The 12,716-nt window shown below is 38.8% G+C and overlaps 2 protein-coding genes across 2 annotated transcripts; both read left to right on the top strand.

The window, feature by feature from the left end:
- Nucleotides 1-2,407: 2,407 nt before the first annotated feature.
- On the top strand, nucleotides 2,408-4,783 carry LOC149169129 (uncharacterized). Its single transcript, XM_089425090.1, has 2 exons — nucleotides 2,408-3,832; nucleotides 3,968-4,783. Exons 1-2 carry the CDS (start codon nucleotides 2,408-2,410, stop codon nucleotides 4,781-4,783), a joined length of 2,241 nt encoding a protein of 746 aa, XP_089281216.1.
- Nucleotides 4,784-4,798: 15 nt separating this feature from the next.
- LOC149169128 (uncharacterized) lies at nucleotides 4,799-8,167 on the top strand. Its single transcript, XM_089425089.1, has one exon. It carries the CDS (start codon nucleotides 4,799-4,801, stop codon nucleotides 8,165-8,167), a length of 3,369 nt encoding a protein of 1,122 aa, XP_089281215.1.
- The last annotated feature ends 4,549 nt before the right edge of the window (nucleotides 8,168-12,716 follow it).

The following is a 12,716-nucleotide window of genomic DNA, read 5'->3' as shown; positions in this document are numbered from 1 at the left end:
TTAAAGCTTGTGTAGAGTGATGTGTTTGGAACTATGACGGTTCCATCACTGGGTAAGTCTGTGTATTATGTCTCATTTATAGATGACTTATCAAGGAATACATGAATATATTTCCTCAAGAAGAAATCTGAGGTTTTTGACAGGTTTAAAGAATTTAAGGCTCTGATGGAAAATCAGACAGAGAAGAAGATCAAGGTGTTGAGGAGAGATAATGGTGGAGAGTTTTGCAAGAAGGAATTTGAAGAGTTTTGTAAGATGTGTGGTATAGCACGACATAAGACTACTTGATACACACCTAAAAAAAAATAGTTTGTAGAAAGAATGAACAAGACGTTGATGGGAAATGCAAGAAGCATGCTCAATGGTGCCAGGTTAGGACAAGAATTCTAGGCAGAGGTAGTGGAGACTGCATGTTACTTGGTTAACATGTCACCTCATCAACGTTGGAGGATAAGGCTCCACATGAGGTATGGACTGGTAAGAAACCATCTCTTTCATATCTGAGCGTATTTGGTTGTGATGCATATGTACATGTTCAAAAGGAGAAAATAACCAAGTTAGATAGTAAATCTGAAAGATGCATCTTTATTGGGTATAAGGATGGTTTAAAAGGTTATAAGCCTTGGAACCCAGAAAAAAGGAAGGTTGTGTACAACCGAGATGTGGTGTTTAAAGAGGTGAAAGATGTTATTAAAAATGAATTACTACCAAAGGAACCTGAGAAGATAGAGTTTGAGCTAAAAGAGGAAGAATCAAACTCTACAGCATAACAAGAATCATAAAAGAAAGAGCCATAAACTCCAGTTTTGAGAAGATCAGTTCGACAGATAAGGAAGCCAAAAAGGTATGGTCCATCTACTTTCTATTCAAATTTTGTTTTATTTACTACTAATGATGATCCCATAACTGTCAGGGAGGCAATAGATTCAGAGGATGAAAAACTCTGGAAAGAGGCCATGGTTGATAAAATGACATCTTTGGCCAAAAATGAGACTTGGGATCTAGTGGAGTTGTTGGCTGGAAGGAGTTAGTGGTGATCTTCACACCTACAACATACTCTAACGTATATCCTTCATTATGAGTCGAATGTGCAACAATCCACAAAAAATCAAGAAAGGGATACCAGCCCAACATAACTCACCATCGTGCATAGAAAGTCGACCAGATCCATAGAAAAATCATGAGAACCTATGATTATTGAATGATGCAACTAATTAATCACCCCAAAGTTTACAGGAACAACACAGATAGTTACATAAGAAGTTGCAATAGGATTAACGAGGTTAGGTTTTCAACACTGTGATTACAGAGCTTCACTCCCAAATGTGAGCTATCGAATGAGCCTGTAGAGATCCAAGGTAGGAGGGGGTTACACCCATAATCACCCACCCACATCCTAGTCGTCCACATCAAAAACCATAAATCATAATAACCATAGATGTTGGAAAATAATAATTACGCTCACAAGAAATTCTACCGGTTAATCCATTCATTAATACAAGTTCTAGAATCATAAAAAACAACCAAGTGTAGGTTACAATGGATTGTTGTACTCATATCCATCAGCGGTACCAATGGAACTTAGGTTAAACGAATAGGGCCATGTACCTATATATATTAACTAAAGTGTGTGGATCGATAAAGTAACACAACAATCAAGGAATATATGAAGGTTTTCGACATCACATACATAAGCAAAGTATCAATCGAAGCTAAGTAAGACATCCCCATTTAAATACATATAAAAGTCCCATAGTAAATGTTAACTCTTCAAATGAGTGTATTTAAAAGAAAATTTGAAAAAATGACTTACAAAGTATGTACGTAATCGTAGTAAAATAAAATAAAATTGGTGCATGTTGGGGCATGTTACAATTGGTATAAGAGTTGAAGGGTTGAACACTGTGGCCTAACTAAGGGAAAAAAAAAGCAAACCATGATGTGTTCCCTAGGTAAAAAGTTGACAATAAAGTATAAAAGAGAAAAAAAAAAAAAAAAGAAGAAGAGGAACAAGTTACAATAGTGGAATAAAGTGCACAAACCATCAAAATCATGTTGCAAAAGTTAAGTAACTAAGAATCATTCATTTGTTTAAAAAAAAGGGGCCAAAAAACAAACAAGGAGTAATAAACTATCATAAAGAAGGACTATTTTTTTTTTTGAGTGAAAGGTCATAATAACATTATTTGGGTCACTCGGGAAGATGGAGGGGGACGATGCGCTCTGCTAGGGTTTGCAGAAGCCACCACAGAAGGGCCTAACTAAAGGACACTGCTGGAGTCAGCGCGAGCACGGCTGAAGACGACAAGATAAGGAAGAGAAGCCGGCAGGAGGGGCTGACCCGATTGCTGCGTTTTTATCACTTATTGGGCCAGGATAACAACAGAGAGACATGAACTAAGAGGAAATGGAAGAGCAAAAGGGGGGGGGAGAGATCCCCTCCTTCAAGAATGTGGTAACCGGGGAGAACAGCGGGAGTGGAATGAAGCATAATCAGAAGGAAAGCCACGTCCCGGTCATGGGAAATTTATGGCAGAAAAGGATGAAAGGGAAATGTCTGCCGCGGGCTCAAAAAAAACCACGCTATGTCATCCCTTGTAACAAGCTGGAGGAATACAACTGTTATATGAAGGACCATGCCTTGATTTGTAAATTCATTGGTTACTGGCCCTCGGAGAAGGAGCTACTTCGATGGATTGACCAGAAATGGAAACCTCGAGGTCATATTGATCTGAAATTGGGAGCCAAGGGATTTTTCACAGCAATCTTCACGAACGTGGAAGACAAGAACATGATATTTGAAGAAGGACCATATTTTTTGAACAATGCAGGTCTGTTCATGAAATATTGGGAGGAGCGATATAACCCAGATAAGGAAAAGCTGCTAGAGGCACCAATCTGGGTCAGGCTCTTTGGGTTGCTCGACGAATGCTGGGACCCTGAAATATTAGAAGGAATCGGCAACACAATCGGGAGTTTTGTTAAGATTACAGAGGCTACAAAACGGGGTAAGTATAACGCCTTCGCAAGAATCTGTGTTTATATGAATTTGGCGGAACCCCTTCCTGACAGTGTTGAGATGGAATATCATGATGAGGTTTGGGAACAGCCAATAGATTACGAACACATTCCTTTCAGATGCCGAAACTGTCATGAATACGGCCATTTATACAGGCAATGCCCGTTGAACAATGAGGAGGAACAAAAGAAAAGTCAGGAGGAAGTGTCTGGGGGTTTTCAGCAGGTTACAAGAAGACGAAGGCAAAACAAGGAAGGCCCTAGATCGCAGCCTCAGAGGAAACCTGCTCAAATGTCAAGCCAGAATAAATTTCAGGTATTACAGGAAGGCAATGAGGACTATGAAATAAATTTAGAGGATGATGAGGATCCTGGGAACATCCCAATGGAAATAGTAAGGGAAGGTAAAGGAAAAGAAATAGACCCAGGGAAAATCGATGGAGAACGAACGGAGGAGCAGCTGGAAGATACCACAATGCAATCACAAATGGAGGTGGAGAACCAGGCAGAAAACGAGGTTGAGGAAGAGAGAATAATGAAAAGGCTTCTTCAAGAATGGAAATACCTTGACAGACGATTCATACCTGAAAAACAGAAACAGTTGTATAAGGAAGTATTCCAGAAATATAAGGAGAAAAAAGGGGAGAATACAGTCAAGCAGGTGATGACTGGAAATGATCAGGGGACAGAATCGATGGGACTGGACAGCTCTGGCAAAAACAGTAGAAAGAGGGATCGTAAGACAATGAGCGAAACCCTCCAAACGGTGGGAGAAGAGTTGATCAATTCAGGTAAAGTGATACCTCTTTCAGAGGTTTTTTTTCCCTCCTATCAAAAGTTTTAAATGATTGTTATCAGTTGGAATATCAGGGGTTTAAACAGTAAGGGTAAACAAAGGTACATGAAAGACAAGTTGAAAAAAGAGAAACCTAGCATTATGTTTTTGCAGGAGACTAAAATATCGGTTCAACAGCTTGAGGGTATTATAGGAAAAAATAATCTTCATTACAAAGTGATGGGGCTGGATGCTATTGGATCTGCAGGAGGTATAGCAATTCTGTGGAACCCTACTGATATCATCCTGGATAGATGGACTAGTATGAGTAAAATCCTTACTGGTCAGGGTAGGATAGTGGGAACCAAGGAGCAGGTTGTTGTTTCAGGGGTTTACGGCCCCCCCTCCTTAGGTGAAAAAGAAAACTTCATAGCAAGCATGAAAGTTATCCGTAGACTGTATCCTGAAGCTGCCTGGATCATAGGGGGTGACTTTAACTTAATCAGATCCTTGGATGAGAAAAAAGGAGGGGTGAGGAAAGTGGACCAAATCATGGATAGATTCAATGAGACGATAGAGGATTTAAGACTAGTTGACATTCAGACTATCAATGGGATTTTTACCTGGAATAACAGGAGAGGAGGCAAAAACCAAATCGCTTCTAGGCTGGACAGATTCCTAGTTTCAGAAGCTGTTATGAATAAAGACATTTTTGTAGAGGCAAAGATTATACCCTCCTTGGGGTCTGATCACTGGCCGATTAGATTAGAGATCGATATCAAAAAGAATCGTGGGAGGAGACCCTTCCGGTTTGAATCTTTCTGGTTGAGAGACCCAGAATTTATCAAGAGAATCGAGGAATGGTGGCGACAATCTTCTATGCAAGGTAAAGGAAAAATGCAAACGTTCCAATTAAAACTGAAAGAGATGAAGGGAAAAATTAAAAAGTGGAACAAAGAAGAGTTTGGAAACATCCTTGAGGATAAATAACAACTAGAAGGAGAAATGGAAAGCATTCAGCAAAAGATGATAGTGGAAGGCAGGACAGAGGATAGCATCAACAAAGAAGGGGTCATCCTTGGAAAATTAGAAGAAAGGCGAAAGCAGGAGGAGGTTCTATGGAGACAGAAATCTCGAATAAAATGGTTAAGAGAGGGAGAACGAAATACTAAATTCTTCCATCAGGCAATGATTAAACATAGACAGAGGAACAGAATCCTATCCATTAAGGATAGGAATGGAAATAGAGTGGTGGAGCAAGAGGAGATAGAACAGGTTCTTGTGGATCACCACAAAGAAATCTTGTCTGAACCACAGGTTGATAGATCTAGAGCTATTCAGGAAATCTGCTCGGCTATTCCCAGCCTTGTCACTGAAGACCAAAATAAGGCTTTGATGAGAGCGGCGACCCTCGAGGAGGTAGAAGAGACGGTGAAAGCAATGAAGAAGGGTACTGCCCCGGGACCAGATGGCTTCACAGTAGACTTTTACCAGGCGGGATGGCATTTCTTGGGGGGAGAGATCCTTGATCTGGTTGAAGAATCAAGAAGGAATCAAAAGGTGTGGCCGGCTCTCAACGCTACCTTTTTTGCTTTAATTCCCAAAGGTGAAAATTTAGAGGATGCAAATGGCTTTAGACCAATAGCATTATGCAATGTTATTTACAAGATTGTAACGTCCCTGATAGCTAAGAGATTAAAACCCCTTTTAGACCAGTTAGTATCTTCAGAACAAACTAGTTTTGTTGAAGGAAGACAGATCCTTGATGGTCTTGTTGTAACTCAGGAAGTTTTGCACTCTCTTAAGGTTAAAAAACAAAAAGGCATGCTGATTAAGCTGGACTTGTCTAAGGCTTATGACAGATTGAATTGGAATTATCTGGGCAAAGTCCTAGAGAGCTTTGGGTTTAATAAGAGGCGGATTGCTTGGATCCATAGTCTGATCTCCTCTCCAAATTTCTCTATCCTGGTCAATGGAACTCCAACGAAGACTTTTAATGTTTCTCGTGGAATTAGACAAGGAGATCCTTTATCCCCTTTTCTGTTCATCCTTGCAGCTGAAGGTTTGGGTCGCTTTATTAAACAGGAAAGAGAGGCACACAGGTTGAAGGGTCTCAAGCTATGGGGGAATAATTTGCCCTTAACCCACCAACAATTCGTGGATGACATTATGCTTTTTGGAGAACCAACAGTCAAAGAAGTCAGACATATCAAAAGAATTCTGGATCTTTTTGAGGAGGCATCTGGCCTGGAAATTAATAGAGACAAATCTTGTATCTTCATATTCAACACAATAGATCAGGTAAGAATCCATCTCACCAGACTTTTGGGTTTTAGAAGATGGGAATTACCTACGAAGTATTTAGGTAATCTGATAGACCTCACCTCTAAAAAGATGAAAAACTGGCAGGGTGTCTTGGATAAATTGAACGCAAAGGTGGCAAATTGGGCCTTCAGAGCCTTAAACATTGCAGGAAGAATAGTCTTGGTGAAATCTGTCTTGCAAGCTATCCCAATTTATTCTCTTTCAATAATGGCCGCACCTTTAGGGGTTTGTGCTAAAATCAGAGAAATCATAAGGAACTTCATCTGGAGAGGGTCTGACCAAAAAAAGAAGTGGGCTCTTGTATCTTGGGATCAGTTAACAGAGCGAAAGGAGAAAGGTGGCTTGGGGCTGAGAGACCCCGAAACTCTCAACAGAGTCCTGGGAGCCAAGTTGTGGTGGAGGTGGCTCAGGGGGGGCAATGATCTGTGGAAGAACATATGGAAGACTAAATATAACATGCCTGATTCAACGTTAGAGATCCTAAGGCAACAGGAAACACCTAAAGGTTCTTCTATTTGGGAACTGGCTCGCCAGAACCAGGATCTGGTGGAAAAACATGCTTTCTGGGAGATCCGTGGAGGAGCAGAGGCAAATTTTTGGGAAGATAGGTGGCAACAGAGAGAAATACTGAGTAGAATCCAAGATCTTAATCAAATCCGAGCCAGAATAGAAGGAAACAGGACTTGTGTTAGAGACTATTGGAAAGTTCATGCTGTGGAAGAAGGGTGGAGAGTTTGGATTGATCCAGTGGAATGGGACAGGGAGATTGAACAAGACCTGCAAGACAAATACAAAAAAGAAGTTGGATCCAGGAAAATCAGAGCTCGTGATGGCCAAGATATCCTTAGGTGGGGGAATTCTATGAAAGGTCTGTTTACCACCAAAGAAGCTTATTACTTATTTGACCCTCAGAATGGGGATGCTGGAAACCTGGATTGGAAAGTAGTATGGGAAAATAATTGGTGGCCAAAGGTCTATATATTCATATGGTTGGCTGCAAAAAACAAAATCCTAACCTGGGATAGACTTCAGAAGAAGGGCTTCATTGGGCCTTCGATATGCTGTCTCTGCAACAAGGAGGGGGAGACCAGAGATCATCTTCTGACTAAATGTCTGTATTCTATGAATTTGTGGGTGAATATTAAGCAGACCTTCAATAAACCAGGATTTGTCATCAGCGATTTTAATGAATTAGTCTTCAAATGGAACAAGGAAGCCTTCCAATGCAAGGTCGTTAAAAGAGCCTGGAATCTTATTCCGGGGTTTGTTATGTGGATGATCTGGAAGGAGAGAAATCGGAGGATTTTCCAGAATTTGTCAAAGAATCTGGAGACAATTTGGGTAAAAGCTGTAGAGCTCATGCGGGAAACAGTTCTAGTGGAGAGATGGTACGAGGATGATTGGAAGACAAATCAGGAGGAACAAGAAATTTTGAGTAAGTTAAACTTAAAACTGGAGATGGTCCATCACAAGCTATCCATCCCCCAGGACTTGAGGAGCCAGAGCCCTGACAAATTCAGTTACCCCAGGGATACCTTTGTTAAGTTAAATTTCGATGGGGCTTCGAAAGGAAACCCAGGAGAAGCAGGCTTCGGAGGCATCTTCAGAGATAGTAATAAACAGGTCAGATGGATATTCGCAGAAGGGGGAGGAGAGATGACTAATAATGAAGCTGAATTCTGGGCCCTCCATCAAGGATTAAGGATTGCAGTTAGAAATGGTTATCCTAACCTGGAAATCGCGGGCGATTCTCAGATTGCAGTGGACATGGTGAGGAAATTAAATAATGGCAAGAGCTGGGAAAAAGCCACCAGCAGTTGGCGTACTGCGGGTATCGTTCAGGATATTGCAGTTCTCTTAAAAAAGATTGAGTATAAGGTAGTAAGTCATGTCCGCAGGAAAGGTAACCAGGCGGCTGATTACCTGGCCAATTGGGGCAGCAGAGGGAGGGGTAACAGGATTGACCAACAATGGAAGGCTGTGTGTGGAAACAACGAGTGGAAAGAGTTGGCTGAGATCATTAACTCGGATTATGACCAAGCCATGTAAGCACCTTGTCGGATCATTGAGCTGGCATAAACAAAGGACGTGGAGATCCTGGTTTTTGATCAGTGATCAATTGGGGAAGCTTAGCGAAATGATGGTTGAGTACAGAACTGTTCGAGGGCAGTGTGTGAAGGTAATGGCACTCGATCTTGCGCAGGGTGAGATCATTAATTTATGGATTTTCAGTGGAGGGGATGGTGGGCTGTCAGAAGCCTCGATAACAAACATTAACCAAGGAATAATTACCATTAATATTGCCAACCGTGAAAGCAAATGGCGGCATTTGTTCACCGGTGATAAACGGTATGAGGAGGTCAAAAATCCTATTTATATCAAGATCGGGGAAGGCGACCGGACATCTGGTTGTTTCCAAATTGGGAGAGGAGTGATAAGGGTGTTGGAGAGCCGTCTGGCCTGGATTAGACGCGTGGAGTATCAGAGACCTCCCAGTAAAGGAAGCAGGCGAATTATGGAGACCAGACAGCGGACTAAGGAGATTGAGGAACATCAAAGGGTGGCGACGTAGACGCAGGATAAGAAAGGGAAGGGCATTACCCAGGATAGTCCCCCGTCGGAGATTTGGGAAATTGATGATGAGTCGGAGGAGGAACTCCCGCTGGGTGGTGATGGAGGCTGGTCGGTCACGCAGAAAAGGGCTGCTGTTGAGGGACAGCACCAGTAGTGCGAAGGATTCTCTGAGCCGAAGGGGAAGAAGGAGCAGAGCCCGGGGCTGAGGAACCGTGCGAGAAACCCTGCTGAGGAACCGGAGGTGAGCAAAAAACGAGGATGGGGCCAGAGGAAGCGGACGCAGGGGGATGGTGAGGCTTCGGGGTGGAAGTTGAATCCGGAGAAAAAGACAAGGCAAACGATAAATTACAGGCTCAGACGGGCGGAGAGAGCGTTCCAGAGGGAGTCCACTCCCGCTGTTCGAAGAGTCATGCAGTTTATGGAGGAGGAGTCCCTCCAGAACCAATCTGCTGACGAAATGGAAGAATGGGCATCTCTGCTCCACGACCCTGGTCATACTAGGGGGCGAATGACGCTCTTTAAACAGTCACTTCACATTTACTGGGTGATGAAGGGGTTACTGGCGAAGGCGCTCGAGCAGGTGGCAAAAGAGATGGTGGAGATGGCCAAGGGAGACCCGGACCTGCGCAGGGAGCTTAGCTTCATTCGCGTGGCTATGGAGCGACAAGAGGAAAAGATGGAGGCCATGCATCAACTGCTGAAGAGCATGCAACGAGATGATGCGGGAGGGACAAGTCAACATCCCGACATGGATACTGCCTGATATAAGATATGCTGGAAAATCTTCACTGTCTTTTTAGCTGTAGTTTTTTGAGATCCTTAGAGAAAGATACTTGTTTTTTGCAGATCAATAGCATTAGGAAATCTAATGACTGTTTAGTAATGTTGGCTAAGATTCTGAGACTGTGGGCATTTTATTTTTGGGCGGCTACCAGAAACTATAGGTGGTTTATTATCTGGTTTCCCCACGTGGGCGGGTTCTCTATACTTTTTTGATGATATGTAAAGTTCTAATTTCTATCGAGTAATAGAATGGGTTCTACCTTAGCTTACAAAAAAAAAAAAAACATTATTTGGGTCACTCTAAGACACCAAATAAATATGGAAGCATTTCAGAATACTTTTGTTTATACTAAAAGGAAATTCACTTTTTACTAAATTTAGTAAGAAATATTAAAATTAATTACAGAGTGTGAAAATCATCTCGAAGTAAATAGAATCACTTAACAGATGAAGGAAATGAATCTAGAGAACTTTTTGTATTTCCTATATTTGAGGGACGCAGCGGAAGACCCAAGATATTTTTTTTTATCTGCCATTGACTTATAACGCTGATTGATGCAATAATTCACTAAATTGGTCAACTTATAACCGCCTCATGACTAAAATCGAGACAACCAGAGAATTTTGCATTAGTGATTCGATCTAAAGTAGAACAACAAGGTAAATAAAAATAAGTGCGAAATAAACTCCATGAGCAATCTAACAAAACTATCTATATATATATATATAGATATGTTTCGTTTCTAACTCTTATTATTTCTAAAATTTAAAGAAAATTATTTAAAATAAATATGGTATATATGCCAAAATTTTTGAAAAAAAACATGTTAAAAAGATAAATGTGTGATAGTAACCATGTTTCACATTTTTTTTTTCTAGTTAAGACTAACCTAAGTACCCACGGGGATTTGAACCAGTGACCTATCTCAAGGAGTGCCTTAACAGCGCACCCATTCACCGTCAATCCAAAGCCCTATGGGCTAACCATGTTTCACATTAATCAATTATATAATATATGAAATAATACATAAATAAATTTCATATATAGTATTTATACATTTTGAGAACCAATTTTATTGAAAATCAATCCAAATTTGGAAAGAAATGTTATATTTATTAAAAAAAAAGAAAAAAGAGGTTAATTATGTTTGAAACGATTATGTCTTTGTAGCATGAAAATATATAACATATAATAAATTTTACAAAAAAATATTTACGAATTTAAAAATCAATTTAGTTGACATTCATTTTTAACCTAATATAACATTTATTGATCTCAAATTTTGTTGAAAACCATCTAAAATATAAAAATTGTGTTAAGAATGATGCATGTGCTTACAACTAATGTTTTAAGATAAACTTCCTTTATTAGTCAAGAGGATATGTACAAGATAGCAAAAGAATAAATCAAAAATGAAAAATAATAATCTATCACTAAATATGAGAATTCCATGATTTAGGATATATATTTTAAGTTTTTTTATTTTTCAATAATTATTATTCATGATTGTTTTTAAAATTTTAAATCAACTTTTTATATAAATAAAAATCAAGACCACTATTATGACATAAAAAAATAATAAATGCATATTTTTTTAAAATTTTACAGACCAAATTTTAGTATAAATAGATATTAATATCCTTAAATTATTATTGTTTAATATTAGTCAAGTTGTTTAATATTATTGTTTAATTATTATTGATGATCGTGAAGGCGTTTGCTGGTAAGGAGACCTCCGAGGTTCGTTACGAGTCAAAGGGGACGGGCGGCTTTACTACTACAGCAATCACATTCAAAGCATATGCACGAAAGACGGTCATAGCGTTGATGAGTAGCGTGTATCTCATGAGAAGTGACGACCTCAGTTCCGTGTGCGGTACAGTGGCCGTCGTTGCCTTAAGTTCCCTCGTCAATACTTCTTCCATATCTCCCAGTGATTTCTTTGGCTCTTACGACTATATCTCTTGCTAATCATGTTTTTCAATCGTTTCATTTTGATTAATACGTAATAAGAGTATCTTGATTGGTGGCTTTAGATCGTTACTAATAAAATGACTCCTTCCTAAATTCAACCTATTTTACATTAAGAATAAAAAGTATTTTTTCACAGGGGATATCTGCTAGGAAAGAAGTAGAATATATACATCATGGTACAAATATTACATCCGTATATACAGTACATATGTCGCATCAAACTGCAACTCAGCTATCCAAACGGTAACTCAACAATCACAATTGCTGCACAGCAGCACGGGCATGTAGCAGCACGGGCATGTATCGCGGGTCGAACCCGGATGAGAAGGCTAATAACCAGCCATCCCATCCATGGGCATGTATCGCGGGTCGAACCCGGATGAGAAGGCTAATAACCGGCCGTCCCATCCATGGGCATGTATCGCGGGTCGAACCCGGATGAGAAGGCTAATAACCGGCCGTCCCATCCATGTGATAACGACCACATACAATTTTAGGAATAAAAAGTTGTATTCAATGTATTATTGGTATTTTCTGCCCTGGTTACATACAATTTTAGGAATAAAAAGTTGTATTCAATGTATTATTGGTATTTTCTGCCCTGGTTAAGAAATTAATTATAGTTATATTTCAGGGAAGTAATCAAGTTTGACCTTGGTTTATATATTTATTCATTTTGTTTTATTTACTAATATCATTTTTCCATATAAATAAATAAAATAATTATTTCTTAAATTTAAATTCAACTTATTTTACATTAAGAATAAAAAATTGTATTCAATATATTATTGGTAATTTCTACTATGGTTAAAAAACTAATTATCTTTATATTTCATAATAGTAATCAAGTTTGATATTAACTTATAATTTCATTCATTTTAATTTAATTGTTAATATAACTTTTCATGAAAATAAATAAATAAATAACTTAAGATATAATTTGGCATATTATAAAGGTCTCAATCTGAAATAGTTATTTATATTTCTTTTACACATTAAAAAATTGATTTATGTTAAAAATCAATTCTTATGAATTAAAAATTAGCATTGAGATATAGTTTTATTCACTATTAAAACCATCATAGATTTTCAACTAATATTATAATTTTCATAAATACGTTTTTCTTTAATATAATTTACAAGTAATTCAATACAAATACTCATATTTCAATAATAACCTAATATAATTTTATATATTAAAAATATTTTTTAATATAATTTAATAAAAATATTTATCTTTTAACCCTAACATAATAATTTTATTAA

Source organism: Pinus tabuliformis, chromosome 4_2 (genome assembly GCF_031772625.1).
Source record: "Pinus tabuliformis cultivar Carrire ecotype Pingquan chromosome 4_2, CPIR1, whole genome shotgun sequence".
NCBI lineage: Eukaryota > Viridiplantae > Streptophyta > Pinopsida > Pinales > Pinaceae > Pinus > Pinus tabuliformis.
This window is presented reverse-complemented; position numbering and strand designations above follow the sequence as displayed.